Source organism: Rhinoderma darwinii, chromosome 6, assembly GCF_050947455.1.
Source record: "Rhinoderma darwinii isolate aRhiDar2 chromosome 6, aRhiDar2.hap1, whole genome shotgun sequence".
In the NCBI taxonomy this organism is placed as follows: domain Eukaryota; kingdom Metazoa; phylum Chordata; class Amphibia; order Anura; family Rhinodermatidae; genus Rhinoderma; species Rhinoderma darwinii.
Window position 1 is genome coordinate 49799024 of NC_134692.1, and position 17541 is coordinate 49816564.

The 17541-nt window shown below is 44.3% G+C and overlaps 1 protein-coding gene across 1 annotated transcript in view; it reads right to left on the reverse strand.

Annotated features, from left to right (window-relative positions):
* Positions 1 to 5456: 5456 nt before the first annotated feature.
* SLX9 (SLX9 ribosome biogenesis factor) overlaps positions 5457 to 17541 on the reverse strand; it is a 111643-nt gene continuing 99558 nt past the window's right edge. Inside the window, exon 6 of the mRNA XM_075831196.1 lies at positions 5457 to 5976. Within this exon, the coding sequence (XP_075687311.1) occupies positions 5853 to 5976 (124 nt within the window). The 3' untranslated portion in view covers positions 5457 to 5852. The remainder of the gene's footprint in view (positions 5977 to 17541) is intronic.

Here is a 17541-nt window from a genome sequence, read left to right on the forward strand (position 1 = left end):
GCCCCTCGATCGCGTCACAGGGAATTCCTGTGACGCGATCGAGGGCCATACCATATATGGGCAGACAGCCCAGGGTCTATTGACGGACCCCAGGGCTGTCTTACCATATTTCCTGTTAGGGCATACCCAAGTATGTCCTAACAACTGCCTGTGTGCTATCTGTCCACAGGTTAATGTACTTGCACATATCTGATATATGTCAGTACATTAGAGTTTAAAAATAAAGTAAAAACAAAGTATTGTTAAAATGAAAAAAAAATACACATTCACCTTTTTTACAATAAACATTAAAATAAGTCTCAATACATAAAATATTCACACATTCAGTATTGGCGCCCGCAACAATTTTTTTGCATCATTTATGACGTGTACGCTGTAAAAAAATGAAATAAACACGGCTTTCTTTCACTTATTAATGTAATTAACCCCATCATGTACCTCGCACATTAACCCATTATGACTGAGAAACATGATGGGATTAATTACTATTAATGTGAGGCGCGTTCAAAATTCATCACACGTCGCGCCTCACATCAGAAAACGGAAGAATTTTTTTTTTATTACTGTTGGCAAAAGTATCGAAATTGGTATCGAAATCGCAATACTAAACGAAGTATCGGTATCGAAGTCCAAATTCTGGTATCGTGACATCCCTAGTTTAGAACAACATTTTATGGGCAGCTACACATCATATGGGAAAAAATAAACGCAATCAGTAGGTATTGTGTCCATTTTTTCTTATCTGAAGACTGAATATAAGTTTTTAAAAATGTAATTCTAACTATACAATAGATAAAATCAGTATCAGTTGTGCATTTTATAAAAAATCTATTGTGCTTGAATTCAATGATCTCGCTGTGCAGATAAAATATTAGTTTACACATTTTTGGCAGAGGTTTGGTAGTGTTAGTGGCCAACATTAAGTATTCTATACAGAGGTGATGAGAGGTTTGATTAATAGCACCAGGTCAATTTCAGTGTCAAATACACAATTTAAAAAATGTGTCACAAATGTTCTGTATATACCCACACAGATAATAAAGTGCCCACATACTATGGAGGCCCAACTGCTCAGTTAAAAGAGGATTTCAATTTTCATACCCCCTAAGACTCTGTTCACACTGCCATTGAATTTTCAGCAATTTCATCACATTTAAAGGTAAGAATAGCATAGCATGTGGTGTCTCGGGTATTGCTAATATCTATCCTATGACAGATCCAGCAGAGCGTTGTGCTTTCCGTTATAAATAGAAGCCTTGGTGCACATGTTAACAGAGACAGTCTTGTGTTGTGTCATGAAAACGAAAAGGAAATTGTGGGCAGAATAAAAATATCACCCATAATGGAAGGGAAAGAAAGGGCAATCATAAATTAATTCCTTTCTGCTCTAGCGTTCCTATAGGCAAGAAATGTGCAATATGTATCTGTAAATCTAAGTGCAGGGTTAGGCTACATTCACACGACAGTGAAAAACAATGGGCGTTAAAAATTAATCAACTGTCAGATTTCATGGCCGTTTTGCATCAGTGTGTCTCCAACTTTTCATCCATTTCCAGTCCGTCTGTCCGGTTTTTTTTTAATGGCCGTTTGACATCAATTTTCTATTCGTTGTTCATGTCCGTTAAAAAAAACTGATACATTTCATTTGTTGCCACACAGCCACCCTGTAGATGATGTCAGACAGCCCCGATGTAGATGCCACACAGACCCCTGTAGATGATGCCACACAGACCCCAATGTAGATGATGCCACACAGCCTTGATGTAGATGCCACACAGCCCCGATGTAGATGATGCCACACACACCTCCCTGGAGATATTGCCACAAATTACCCCTGTAGATAGCGCCTCATCTTCCCTGTAGTAATTTGCCTGGACTGTCTATGTAAATTATGGACAGTCCGGGCAAATTCGGGACAGTTGTCAACTATACACAATGCCCCTTCTACTAGCGCCACACTACCCTTGTAGTGAGTGTTTACCCTGAATTTATCGCTAAAAAGCCGACTGAATGCACTACACATCCTATGCAGCTCCGTGTTATTCAGGTGTGGTCTCTTCACGGGTTCTGCGCAGGTGGGGCGATGTCATCATAGCGCTGCCGATAGCCAGCAAGGGAACCAATAGTTCCCTTGTCTCTTGAATCCCCTTGTCACAGATCTGTTTTTGACAGTTGTTACATGTATTGACGGTCTTTCAGGTTGCTTTGTCACATTCTCACTGCTCTGTTCCTGCCTGTATTGTGTTTCTCTCTGGCAGTGAGTACACCCTATTAGACCTACCCCTTCCTCCTTACTGGTATTTAATCAGACCCTACGCGTTTCCATATGTGTCTATTTCAATCAGCGGTCTTAGTAACACATTGAATTTTATGCATTGGTAATTGTGCCGTCCGGCAGCATAACGGCATGGATCGGCATTAATAGCAGCCTCCCTTTATTCCTCCCCGGTGGTTAAGATCCACATTCGCAGGAACGAATCAAACTCAATTGATATTAGACGCGGCACAGGGCAGGGGTGACTTTTGTCACCCTTACTTTTTGCGCTGGCAAATGAGCCTCTGGTGGCATTTTTACAGGCGGACCCAAACAACAAAAGGTTTTCAAATAGGAAGTCCGGATCCCAAAGGAACATTGTTTGCCAATAATATTTTGTTGTTTGTATCTTCTCTACTCACATCGCTGCCGATCATATATAGAACTCTTGGTAGGGTATCTCAGAGATAATTATTCTAAATCCATGGCTCCTAATATTATCTTGACTGACCATGTGATCAAACTTTTGAAGCTTAGTGCGACTTGTAATAGCGGAGTGCAAGTCTTCCTTACCGGAGTCATTTGACTGCTACATTTGAGACCTGTACCAAACTAATTATCCACCTTTATTGCAGTGTTTGGAACAGGAATTTATACAGTGATTTTCTCGTAACGTGTCTAGGGAGGATACATGCTGTCAAAATGACCTGGATCCCAAAAATCCTTTACCTTCTCTGCACAGTCCTCATATCTACAGTTAAATTTTTTATAGCAGGGTAATTGTCACCGTATCCCTTAAAACACTCTACATGCCCCTTGCACCTCTGGCGGCTTGGAGGCTCAACATTTATTGAAATACTGCTCTGTTGGCACTACTTTCCACTGTTTTTTTCTAGTCACTACCTTCTTGGACAACTATAGAGGCTCAGGCAGCATCCCCTTCTAAGTTAGACCATATCTTTTGGTGCAAACCTACAACTAGACAACCGATTCTCTCTGGTTATTTCCAACTCTTTTACCTTATAGAATAGACTGGCAAGAAAACACACCTTGATTCATTGCCCACTGTCCACTGTGTTTGGCAATCCTGTTTTCCCTCGGGCCAGAATCTTCGCAAATTTTAGTGGTGGATATCCAAGGGACTTCTGAGTGGGATTGATCCGGTGGACAGCTGGGTTTTAAATTCCTTGAATACTTTTGTTCAGTTCATTCTATGCCTGATGCAGAGCTGGTTCACATCAGCAACTTAAAGTGAAACTAAAATATTTGATCAACTTCTGACATGTCATAATGATGTCAGAAGTTTTGATTGCTGGGGGTACGAGCATGGAGAACCCCACCAATTGCTAAAACAAAGCAGCAGAAGTGCTCGCGTAAGCGCTCAGCTGCTTCGTGTCTGTTCGGCTTTTTGCGGGAAGCCGATGTATCGGAGTACGGGTTTATAGACTTTGTTTAGCCTGTACTCGGATACATTTATTTCCAGAAAAAACCGAACAAATACAAAGAGGCAGAGCGCTCACACGAGCGCTTCTGCCGCTTTGTTTGAGCGATTGGTGGGGGTCTCAGTGCTCGGACCCCCACCAATCAAAACTTCTGACATGTCACAAGTTTGTCAAACATTTAGTTACCCTTTAAGCTTTATGCTTTGTCAATCGCTTCAAATCAGAAGAATTTGGCAGATAAGAGTTTGTTTTTTTCAGCTGTGTGCCTGGGGTCCGGGTGGAAATGGTGGGATATCTATATTTTATACTCATTAGGTTACTCCACAGAGGAAGTTGTCCTACATGTCCCAATGGGAGAGGGACTTGAGGGAGCAGCAATCATTGCGAGACTGATAATTTGGAAGCCGCTTCTGCAATTTTCATACCAATAAACGTCTCCCTTGCAAAGGTGTGATATAAGGTCTTAAATGTGTTGGTATTTGACTCACCAGAGACTCTCCCATATGTTTTCAGAAGCTTCCAGCAGATGCTTTAGAGGTTACGACGGTAAGGGACATTTTTTGGTTCGAGGGTACTTGCTAATTTACTCATAAACAAACATCAACTTACACAAATCCCCATGGGAGGTTCTTCTGGCACATTCCAAAGACTAATCATAGATGGATTTGTGTGTGTTTTCTGGCTGCCAGGATTACTATAGTGCGCTCATGGAAGAAACCTTCCAGTAGAATTGATTTGGTAAAACTGAAGCTCTCCTGGATAATGGTCAACAAAATATTGGCCTCTATTCTTCAGACCTGTGCAGAATTCTTTAACAATACATGGTCCTCCTGGCATCAACACTTCCTCACCATGAGATTTTGGAATCCTAACTCCCTGCCGGGGGTAGGGGAGGGCATGGAATATAAGAATTGTTTATTTCAGTAAAACCTATACCCTCCTCTTTGAGGCATGTGTGCATGGCCACTCCATGAACGGGGGTCCCGAACCCCAAGATACTTCTCACTGTACCCCCCCCCCCCCGTAGTGAGGAGCTGGAATGTAGTGGCACATGAGCCCGCCATTCTATTCAATGCCTAGGGGACTGATAGAAACAGCCAAGCATTGTACTCTGTGATTACCATAGACTTTAAATGGATGGGCAGCACGCATACTCAACCGCCGCTCCATTTAATGCTCTCCTCACTGCGGTCAAGCAGTCAGGAGAATCTGGGGGTTCGACACCACCGTTCTTGCGATCGGTGGGGCCCCCAGCGAATAGACAATTATCATCATCAGATAGGTGATAATTGTCGATTCTGGGAATAGCCCTGTTATAAAGTGATGGCCAATTGCTAGGATATGTGTCATTCCTTTATGATTGGTGGGGGTCCGACCTCTTTATTTCCCACCGATTCTGAGAATAAAGGGGCCACAGTGCTGATTTAAGTGCTGCATACCCATCTAAGCTTTCCTTGCACTGGCGCGCTCCAAGCCACCCAGCTGTGCATTGAACTGCAGTCAGTCCCATTAAATTCAATGGAGCTGTGGTGCAGTTCCCTACACAGCAGGAAGCACTAAAGCAGCGCTCCAGCACCTACATTCTCAAGATTGGTGGAGTTCCCACGGGTCAGACCCCACCGTTTATAAAAAGATGGCATATCCTAGAGATATGACATCACTTCATAACATGGGAATAGTTCTTTATTTCCCTCATCTCTAAATAGGACCATAGTATTTTCAACTACACGTGAGACGTGACTAATGGACATAGAGCAAAATTTGTAGTTTTAAGATTTATTGAATAATAGAAATAGGCAAATACAATACAATTAGGTCTTAACATAAATTGGCCATAATTGTTTCTTTGTACTATAACAAAGAACAACTGTTGGAAGCAATATCACATGTACTCATTTCCACCTTGATTCAATCCTCAAATGTAAAGCTCACGGACAACGTTAATATCATACATATTTTACTGGATTTAGAATACGGCAACTTTAACTAACAACCACCAGATGCTATGGACAATACACACAACCAAAATTCTAGTACACTGGATTACGGTTTTCGCTCAATGTAGTCTGTCTTTCAACATAAGCTGTCAAAGCTGTTCATCCCTTGAAAACTCAGACTTCTTTCGATTCTTCAGTCAGGTGCAGCACTCTCAGAAGTTAGCTAGGGTCCTCCTGCTCTGCCTTCATACGTTTCATAAGATGCTCCGTCACAGCAGAGAGTGGGTTGGCCTTGTAGGAAGGATTTTTCACCAGCTCCTGAACACGAGAAATTTCTTCTTCCCTATGACAAAAATAAATAAATAAAAAAGTCATATTCCGAACTCTTATGCATTAAATTACAAAAATAGTAAAACAATTTCAGGTGACACCCAGGAATGCCACTCAGATGGCCCAGGGCGGCTTAGTGGTTAATGATGAACATTCCTGGTGTTCTAAGGTGCATTAAGCGTTAATGATAATTTTTTCTCTGGTCGTCTAAAGTGATTACAAAGGTAATTCATACTATTGCCACTTTTTAGCCGCACTACTACCGCCTGGTCTAATGGTTGCTTATGATTTTTAAGAAAATATTGTAACCTACAGAAATGTTGGCACAATTCTAATTCACCATAATACTGTTCTATTCCACAAAACAGGTCCTGACAAGTAATACTGGCAACGCAACAACTACAAAAACATGGGTAGAAAACTTTTACTCCATGTGATCATAGTAAATGATCAGTGAGATGCTAAACATATGCAGACGATTTGTAGGCAAATGTAGCGATAACTGGAGACTGAAAAATATAGTGGGTCCAATAAATTCCCCAGTCACTGATAGAACTTTCAGACATATGACCCTTTATTATTGCTTGTACTGGACAAATGATCACGTCAGTGATATGAGTCACATGGTTCTTTGTAGCACCCCAAGACTTTTCCATAGAAAGTGCAACACTTACACATACTTATAACTTTCAGATTATTGTAATCTGTAATTTTATAAAATACGAATCCAGTTGAGTTTAGTAATAAGTTGCATGTAAATCACACTGTGTATGTAAACTCAAGAAGGGAGACTTACTAAACTAGAATTCTGGATCAATTTGAGCCCAAAATAATGGAATACAAACCATGGGTACGCTCACACACAGCGTAAACACTTCCCGTCAGAATTTTCAGCGCGGAAATTCAGTAGCAAATTGGATGAGATTTAAACAAATCTCCTCCACACGCTGCGGAAAAACCCGCAGAATACAGGTGCGGAAATTGACCTGTGTTGTGGATTTCTCTTGCGACAATGCTGCAGAATTTCTGCATGGAAAATAATTAGTGTTTACACGGCGTATGGACAAACTCTTAACACCTCTTGCACAAGACCGAGTTCGGGGCATGAAAAACGTTCTGAGTGTCGGCTGCATTTCTTGGCCCGACCGCGGTACAGGTGAACGGGACTCCTGGCATCATAGACATTTTATGATGCTAGGAGTCTGCCTCCCCACGGAGCTGCTGTTCCTAACTGAACAAAATACTGCAGCTCCGTGGGGAGGCAGGGACTCCTAGCATCATAAAACTTTTATTATACCAGGAGTCCCATTCACCTGTACCGCTGTTGTGCCGGGAAATGCGGCCGACACTTGGACCGTTTTTCACGGCCCGAACTCGGTCGTGTGCAAGAGGTGTTAATCTACGGTCATCAGAAGAGCAGAACAAGGGAAAACCGGAAGGGACGGTTCCGTTGCTCCATGGATACCACCGGCGGCCAATGGAACCCATTGATTTTAATAGGTTCCGTCGGAGTGTCTGTGGTTTTACAGGAAACAATAGCGAGGCATGCTGCGCTATGGTTTCTGGTAATCTCGGTGATGTGAACAGAGACTCCGTTAAATACATTTGTATTAAATCTATAAACAATTGCGATTATAACCAGCTACACAAAAGGAGTTTAAGGTCATGTTCTGGAATCTATCAGGATTTAGGAGCGGATTTTGTACCTAAAACTTGTCAGAATCTGCTCACATTGTGCTAGCAATGCATGTAAATGGGGTAGTTTCTACCCCATTCTCACACTTCGGAAAATATCTGCGTGGAATAATGAACGTGCTGCAGATTTTAAATTACGCAGCACGTTCATTAGTGGTGTGGATTCCACGCTGAATAGCCGCAGATAAGCTCCACTGAATTAAAATGAGACTAACCCGCGTGTGGATCCACTGGCCAATCTGTGTGAGAAATCAGTGTCAATTGTGGATGTGTGCCGTGGATCTTCTAAAATAATCCAGGCCGGATTTCCCCATGGCGAATCAGTGTTTTGTGAACATAGCTTTAGATTACTGCCATGCAATTTGTAGAGTAACATTTATCGCTTCGATATATCTAAATAACCTCTTACAGCAGACAAGAAAATGGAGACAGCACACTGCGAACACCAATGCCACCTAAACATTATAAATAAATAAATATGCATTTCTGCTGAATCTACTTACAATAGTGAGGTTCTTAGCGCACATTCTGATCATATTGTGTGAGCCCACCTGCCACGACAAGGCGACCTCTGAGGTGGGTCCCTATGCTGCACATACACCCAGAACTGGGACTAAGCCTACATATTCTTGGGGATGGTAGGAATCAGCATTAAACTAATTAAAGTCACCCAGGGCAGAATGGGAGGAGTGCAAGATAAAAAAAAATGGAGGCAGTCACTAATCCCACATATATGCAATACACAAAAGATTGATCAGAACATTCCAACAAAATGAAAGAAAACGTGTATATAAGTGCAAGAACGCCTGTGACTGCAAATATAGAGCACACGAGAAAATGGCGACAGCACACTGCGAACACCAATGTCACCTGAATCTACTTACAATAGTGAGGTTCTAATAGTAATAAGCAATAGTAATAAGCTCTTAGCTGCTCTGTTTTAATCTGTATCTTCATAGTTTACAAATTGCAAGGCCCTAAAACGGTCTTATAGCCTAGAAATGTAAAAGAAATGAACCGTGGTGAGAAGTCTTTCCTTCCTCTAGGTACACAGATGGTTAATCATTCACAGTTCTGAGATTTGGTACATCAGTGCTCCACTCTTGGCAGCTGTGCCAGTACGCTCTGCGCATCAACTGTTATGTCTGAGAAGTGGATATAGCTCCCTAGGGTCTGGAATCAAAATGTTAGTAGAAATCGGAGGCCAACAGCCAAAGCAAACGATGTATAGTCCAGACTTCGCTGCACAGAAATAGAGGGTATGCGAGTCATGGTATGCTTAATATACAAATTTTATCAAACTGAATGTCAAAAGTAAACATGCAGAAATCATAAAACCTAAGGAGCAATAGATGTGCTGCAATGTTGGCAGATAACTATAAGGCTGAGTTCACACGGGGCAGATAAGCTGCGTAAAAGCACACAGCGTATCCGCCCTGCGCACAGCAGGTAATTCCAGGCGAAAACCCGCAAAATGTTTTTTGCCCGGAATGTGCGCTGCGGAAAACTGCATCACTTAGTCTGTGTTTCTTTCTCCAGGCCGGCCTCCCGGGATGACATTTCAGACCTTTGATTGGCTGCAGCGGCGGTCACATGGGATGAAACGTCATCCCAGGAGACCAGCCCTCAGACGTCATCCAGGCCAGCCTCCTTGGATGACGGTTCATCCCATGTGACTGCCGCTACATCCTATGATTAGCTGCAGTGGTCACATGGGATGAAACCTCATCAAAGGAGGCTGGCCTGGAGAAAGAAACACAGACTTCTGGTTAAGTATACGATTTTTTTTTCCGGAGTTGTGTTTTTTGCGACGGAATCGCTGCGAATCCGTGGCAAAAAAAACGCAACGGCTATTTGTTGCGGGTTTTACCTCCCCATTGAACTCAATGGGGAAAATCTGCAACAGATAAAACTCCAAACCGCAGGTCGATTTCTGAGCCTTTTTCTTTCGCTCAGTATTTACGCAGCGTGTGGATGAGATTTGTTCTAGCTCATCCACTTTGCTGCTACTGTATTATGCTGCAGATTTTCCGCAACGTGTGAACGGACCCTAAATGAGGAGAACAGCTAGTTGCAGGAGGAAACCATTATAAAACCTGATATTATATGTAATAATAATTTAAAAAACAAAAACACCACAACACTTGAATAATACTTGGATGCAAAGCTAATTGGCCATGGAAGCAAAGCATTTTCTACCAAACGTAATGAGATTGTAATTAGTTACATGCATATAAGTCTATCCGGCATTCAGCTTTGAATGCATTTTGGGAGCGTGGCAGACACAAGATAAATGTACCAACAGTAGAGTGATCGCCTTCGTATCACACACAAGATTACGGGAGTCTTGCACATGTAGTGCACCTCCTGGGGTAAGATCTGCATCAAACACTTTAGTTAACGGAGAAGTTCCAGAGTGGGGGGGGCGGGGGCTATGCCTTTAGCTAAACATGCCCTAACTGGGTATATAGGAAGAGCTTGCATGAAGGGGAAACGTATCCGTGAAATAAGTCATTTGTTTATTAAAGGGATTATCCAGTTTCAGCAGATGTTCTTTTTTTTGTAGAATTAAAAGTTATACAATTTTCCAATAAGCTTTCTGTATTAACTCCTCACGATTTTAACCCCTTAGTGACCAGCCTACTTTAAACCTCAATGACCAAGCAATTTTTGTACGTTTTTCCATCGTCGCATTCCAAGAGCTATAACTTTTTTATTTTTCCATCTACATAGCTGTATAAGGCCATTTTTTTTTGCGGGACAAGTATTTTTTAATAGCACCATTTTGGGGTACGTATAATTCATTGACTAACTTTTATGAACTTTTATTGAGGGTAATAGAAAAAAAAAAACCAGCAATTTCGCCACACTGTTTTGTGTCCTTAATATACACCGTTTATCCTGTGGTATAAATAACATAAGAATTTTTTTCAGCGGGTCGTTACGATTGCGTCAATACCAAATTGATATAGTTTTCTTACGTTTTACACAGTAAAAAAAGTTTTTCCCAAAATGATATGTTTTTGCTTCTCCATATTTGAAGAGCCATAACTTTTTTATTTTTTCGCCGATGCAGCTGTATGAGGGCTTTTTTTTTGCGGGACGACTTGTGGTTTTCACCTGTACCATTTTTGAGTACATGCGACTTTTTGATCACTTTTTAATCACATTTTTTTGAAGGCAGTATTTACAGAAAACAGCAATTCTGGCATTGTTTTATATAGCGTTCGCCGAGCAGGTTAAATAACATAACAGTTTTATAGTTGGGGCCGTTACGGACACGGCGATCCCAAATATGCGTAACTTTTTTTACAATAAAGCATTAAGGGAAAAAGTGGGTTTTTCTTTTTTTTTTTCCTTTGGGCTTTTTATTTATTTCTTTAACTTTTTGACTAGCCCCACTAGGTGGCTTTACTGTGCGATCTTCTGTATTGCAGCGTATTATTGCCAGTCAGTGTAAAACTGACAGGCACACGCTAGGCCATGCCTCTGGCATGGTCTAGCAGGCATTAACTAAAGGAAGACCTGGGGGCCTTCCTAAGGCCCCCAGCTGCCATAGAAAGCACCGACATCCTGCAATCGCATGCAGGGTACCGGTGGGGTTAGAGGGGGAGCCCCCTCCCCCTCCAAAACCACTTAAGATGCGGCGCTCGCTAGCGAGCGCCTCATCAAAGGGGTTAAATGGGCGGATTTTGATCCACCCGCTCAAGCGGCACTGCTCCAAGCCCTCCGCTACCGGAGGTAGCGGAGAGCATGGAGTTTTTTTCCTTTTCACGGCGCCGCTTATTTATTCTGATGCGGCGCCGTGAAAAGTCATATGTATCAGAATAAAGCCCGTTAGTGGCCGCCGTGAAAAGGTGTATTGGTGGTCACTAACGGGTTAAAGATCTTGGCTGGTTGTTATTCAGTAGGAACATTCAGCGTTTACTTCCAGGGGATAAAATTCTTGCAGATCTGATTGTAACTGCAACTATCCCAGCACCTGTGTGTCCATCACATGACTATGGACAAAATTGTATCCACTGGAAGTAAACAATGAATGATCCTACTGAATAACAACAAGCAGAGATCTTGAAAATATATTGGAAAATCGTATAACTTAATTATTAAACAAAACCAACAACATTTATTTGCTGAAATTCGACAACTTTAGGGTTATTAACTGAAGAGAAACATAGTAGTGAACATCACTGAGTATAACGTGGGGTTGTTTGGTATCAAGAATGGAACTCCATCGCAGAGGTACGCTAATATTAGTAATTGCCCCCAACAAAATGCTTGGACCATAGTATATGGAACGGGCTCAGCCCATTAACACAATCCATACATCCCTCCTCCGACAATGACATACATGTACATCAAAAGTCGGAAGGAATTCAATAGCTTTTCAGAGTTCAGGAAAAGCAGGAAATGTGTTCACTGGATAATTTCCCCACCTCTCCAATGCTCCCAGTCGGTCTTTGTTTACTTGGCTGCAGCAAGGACGTGGTGCCCGTATAACCATCAGTGGTCTCGTGCTGTACACTGCTGAGGACAGTGATTGATTGCAACGGTCACGTGGATTTACAAGCGCATCATTGCTGCAGCCAAGTAAACAAAGACCGGCGGGGAGAAACGAAGCGGTGCTCTGGAGCGACAGGAAATTTATAAGAGGAGCACTGGTTGTTTTATTATTTTAAACACATATTCTGCTATTACCCCATTTTTTCCCTGAACTCAGAAAAAACTTTTCAAATCTATACATGCAAAGCCCAAAGATTACATTTGGGCTACATGTCTCTTGCAATATCGGGCGCAGGAGTGTCACATGATCCATATGAGTCAATGGAAAAGAGGTAGTTATTACATTCCGTTCTTACTTAGGCTATGTTCACACGCTTAACCAAAAACGTCTGAAAATACGGAGCTGTTTTCAAGGGAAAACAGATCCCGATTTTCAGACTTTTTTTAAGCAACTCGCGTTTTTCACTGCCGTTTTTGGAGCTGTTTTTCTGTAGTCAATGAAAAACGGCCGTGTAAAGAAATGCCCCGTCGGTACAGAACGCCGTTTTTCCCATTGAAATCAATGGGCAGATGTTTGAAGGCGTTCTGCTTCCGATTTTGTCGATCGTTTTTCGTCAGTTTATGACCCGAAAAACAGCCGAAAATAAGTCATGTGAACATACCCTTATACGTAAGCCAAGTATGAAGGAGGTCAAAGCAATCTCCTGCCTAACATCAACGTTAAAGGGGTTTTCCCATCTCAGACATTTATGATGTATCCTGTGATTTTGCCATAAATGTCTGATCCATGTGGGTCACAGTCTCCCAGACGGGGGTCCCCCGACCTAGGTAAGCCCACTGGCTGCTGCCGGTGAAGAATCCGTGGAGAGGTGGGTGGGAAATTACGGAAACCGCCAAGCATGCTGAGCTACCAAATACGCATCAATTTACAGTACAAAACAAGTGGATAGGGTTTTGAAAACCCCATCAACATGTAGCGGGAAAAAATCTGCAGTGAAAGCATGCTCAGCATGTTGCGGAGAAGCAGCGGATTTTCACTCCAGATTTTAGTTTTTGCATCGCATAAGTGGAAACCTGTGGCAAATCCGCCGCAAAATCTGCATGTTTTATATGCAAATTTAGACACACATCGGCACATCCATCAAAAATTACGGCGGATATTGTCCGCAACCTCTAAGACCGATATGAGCTGCCCATTCGATCCAATACAAAATCACTTGAAGACTTTACGGACTCTGCTTTGTACGGTCTCTTTTTTTAGACTAAATAATTATAAATTTATGTGCTGCATATACAGATACCAGGGTCATGGCGGAATAGAACAGCCCTACTTTGATATACTCCACAGCTCACCTGGACTGAATATGTAGGTCACATTTTATTTTTATGACCAGAACTCTACACTTCTTTTTTGCAGCATATGAAATCCAATAAATAAAACATTAGTAATCCAGACAGTCTATGTAGACTTAGGGAAAATAATAAATGTAGCCATATTTGGAAGTCTCTACCCCTGGAACACGACGTATTACAGTAGAATAATATTCTCTGTATGTCTGGCCAGGTCTACTGGTTTCCCACTGGTTATTCAGGAGGTTTCCAGGCTGATTGTGAAGCTCCTGCCTGCCAGCTGCAAACAGCTGTTTTCGCTCTCTTGTTTGCCTCCAACGGGATAAGGAAAGTGATAAGACACACACACACACACACACACACACACACACACACACACAAAACCTGAGCGAATATCACTAAGGGGCAGTATGGAGCAGATGAGTCTATGTGCAGTACATGAAAGGGAAATGTTTACACGAACAGCCATAGAAAACAAATATATTAAATAGTTGCGGGAAGGAGGGGGTAAAGTAAACAAATTATATACCCTTGGAGAACAGCTCAGATAATAGTTTGAAATTATGAATATTAATATAAATACAAAAGTGTTTACACCGGGCTGCGCGCCGACCAGAGCGTTTACACCGGGCTGCGCGCCGCCCAGAGCGTTTACACCGGGCTGCGCGCCGACCAGAGCGTTTACACCGGGCTGCGCGCCGACCAGAGCGTTTACACCGGGCTGCGCGCCGACCAGAGCGTTTACACCGGGCTGCGCGCCGACCAGAGCGTTTACACCGGGCTGCGCGCCGACCAGAGCGTTTACACCGGGCTGCGCGCCGACCAGAGCGTTTACACCGGGCTGCGCGCCGACCAGAGCGTTTACACCGGGCTGCGCGCCGACCAGAGCGTTTACACCGGGCTGCGCGCCGACCAGAGCGTTTACACCGGGCTGCGCGCCGACCAGAGCGTTTACACCGGGCTGCGCGCCGACCAGAGCGTTTACACCGGGCTGCGCGCCGACCAGAGCGTTTACACCGAGCTGCGCTCCGAACAGAGCGTTTACACCGAGCTGCGCTCCGACCAGAGCGTTTACACCGGGCTGCGCGCCGACCAGAGCGTTTACACCGGGCTGCGCGCCGACCAGAGCGTTTACACCGGGCTGCGCGCCGACCAGAGCGTTTACACCGGGCTGCGCGCCGACCAGAGCGTTTACACCGGGCTGCGCGCCGACCAGAGCGTTTACACCGGGCTGCGCGCCGACCAGAGCGTTTACACCGGGCTGCGCGCCGACCAGAGCGTTTACACCGGGCTGCGCGCCGACCAGAGCGTTTACACCGGGCTGCGCGCCGACCAGAGCGTTTACACCGGGCTGCGCGCCGACCAGAGCGTTTACACCGGGCTGCGCGCCGACCAGAGCGTTTACACCGGGCTGCGCGCCGACCAGAGCGTTTACACCGGGCTGCGCGCCGACCAGAGCGTTTACACCGGGCTGCGCGCCGACCAGAGCGTTTACACCGGGCTGCGCGCCGACCAGAGCGTTTACACCGGGCTGCGCGCCGACCAGAGCGTTTACACCGGGCTGCGCGCCGACCAGAGCGTTTACACCGGGCTGCGCGCCGACCAGAGCGTTTACACCGGGCTGCGCGCCGACCAGAGCGTTTACACCGGGCTGCGCGCCGACCAGAGCGTTTACACCGGGCTGCGCGCCGACCAGAGCGTTTACACCGGGCTGCGCGCCGACCAGAGCGTTTACACCGGGCTGCGCGCCGACCAGAGCGTTTACACCGGGCTGCGCGCCGACCAGAGCGTTTACACCGGGCTGCGCGCCGACCAGAGCGTTTACACCGGGCTGCGCGCCGACCAGAGCGTTTACACCGGGCTGCGCGCCGACCAGAGCGTTTACACCGGGCTGCGCGCCGACCAGAGCGTTTACACCGGGCTGCGCGCCGACCAGAGCGTTTACACCGGGCTGCGCGCCGACCAGAGCGTTTACACCGGGCTGCGCGCCGACCAGAGCGTTTACACCGGGCTGCGCGCCGACCAGAGCGTTTACACCGGGCTGCGCGCCGACCAGAGCGTTTACACCGGGCTGCGCGCCGACCAGAGCGTTTACACCGGGCTGCGCGCCGACCAGAGCGTTTACACCGGGCTGCGCGCCGACCAGAGCGTTTACACCGGGCTGCGCGCCGACCAGAGCGTTTACACCGGGCTGCGCGCCGACCAGAGCGTTTACACCGGGCTGCGCGCCGACCAGAGCGCTTGCGCCGACCACAGCGTTTACACCGGGCTGCGCGCCGACCAGAGCGTCTACGCTAGATTGTGGACTGACAAGAGCGTTTACACTAGGCTGCACACTAAAGAAAGCATTTACAATAGACCACAGACTGACCAAAGCATTTACATTGGGGGTACAAACTCTATGCTAAAGATTATTTACATCCAAATGGAAGGGGATCTGCTGTGCTGGGGGAGAAAATTCTAGCATGGGTGACAGAGTATTTCAACCAAGGCAGAATAGAGATGACAAGGCAAAAAACAGATATTATTTGGGGTCATAATTCTGCAAGTGAAATATCTCAACTTGTTGCAGGATAATTTCATAGGCCAGTTTGTCGTAGAACCGACTACAAATACTTCTTTGGTGGATTTTGTCATTTCTAACAATGCAGAGCTTGTTGGGAATGTCACTGTTCATGAAAACCTTGGTAACAGTGACCACAATTTAATTAAATTTTGTCTAAACTATAAAAAGCAAAGGCGGGATGGGCAAGAGGACTACATTTTAAAAAGGTATCAGGTTGAGGACATAAAATGAATCAAATATTGTCAAATAAACATACAGACACTACATGGGAGTTCTTTAAATCTACTACTACATGTATTTCTATAGGTAATAAGTATAAAAGACTAAAATAAACCCACACACGGCTAACACCTAAATGTTAAAAAGGCAATAAATTACAAAAAAGGGAATTAAAAAATATAAGTCTGAGGGGTCAGCTTTAGCCCTTGAAAATAACAAAGAGTTTAATAAAATCTGTAAAATCGTGATAAACTGGGCGAAGAAACACAATGAAAGGCAGGTGCCAAAGAAAGCAAAAACAAATTCCAAAAATTCTTTAAAGGGAAGGTGTCACGAAATTTTTTCTTTTTATATAAATTTGCTTTTAGTATGTTATTAAAATAAATTTTATTTGTGTTTTTGTGTTGTACTTTTTTCTGTCTTTTACTTCACTATGGGGGCTGCCATTTTTTTTTCATCTCTGTATGTGTCGATTAACGACACATACAGAGATGGAATACGGCACATACATCCCCATAGAGAGTGCGAACGGGAGCCGTTCCATTCACTATAGTGTTCACAGTCCAAAATGAAGGTCTTCGGCAGAGCGACATCCAACGCCATTTTCATGTGGACCGGAAGCAGCGGCCGGACAGTAAAGAGGACTACTTCCGGTCGCGGCTTCCGGACATGTGTTCCAGGCAGCGAAGACGCGAGGAGTAGGATCGGAGGCAGCAGCGGCAGCAGGCAAGTTATGTTTGTGTATGTGATGTGTGTATTATGTTTGTGTTATACTGTCTGATTACCACTGTATCTAATCATCCTACACTGTGTGCCGCCATTTTCTGAGTGAATGCACAGTGTAGGAGGATTAGAAGATTCAACCACCTCCTTCTCCTGGCACTAGCCAGAATAAGGGAGGGGGGATTGTGTGAGCACACTAGAGCGTGTGTGTCTACACCAAATTTGCAGCATAAAGAAATGAGGTTGCTTTACCACAGTGCAATGCTGCAATTTTGGGAATTGCTCCCTCTAGTGACCAGCACATGGAAAGGTTATAAATTATTATCTAATTTATAATATTTCCTGACTTGTGAAAAAATTAAAACAATGTTTAATCACTTAAATACTGTTTAACTGAAAAACATTTTTTTTTTTTTTTTTTTTATAGGGACACATTCCCTTTAAGTGTATGAAAGCAAGAAAAGAAAGGAGTAGATGATGTAGGCTGTGCCAATGTTGCGACCACATCAATTAACAAATAAT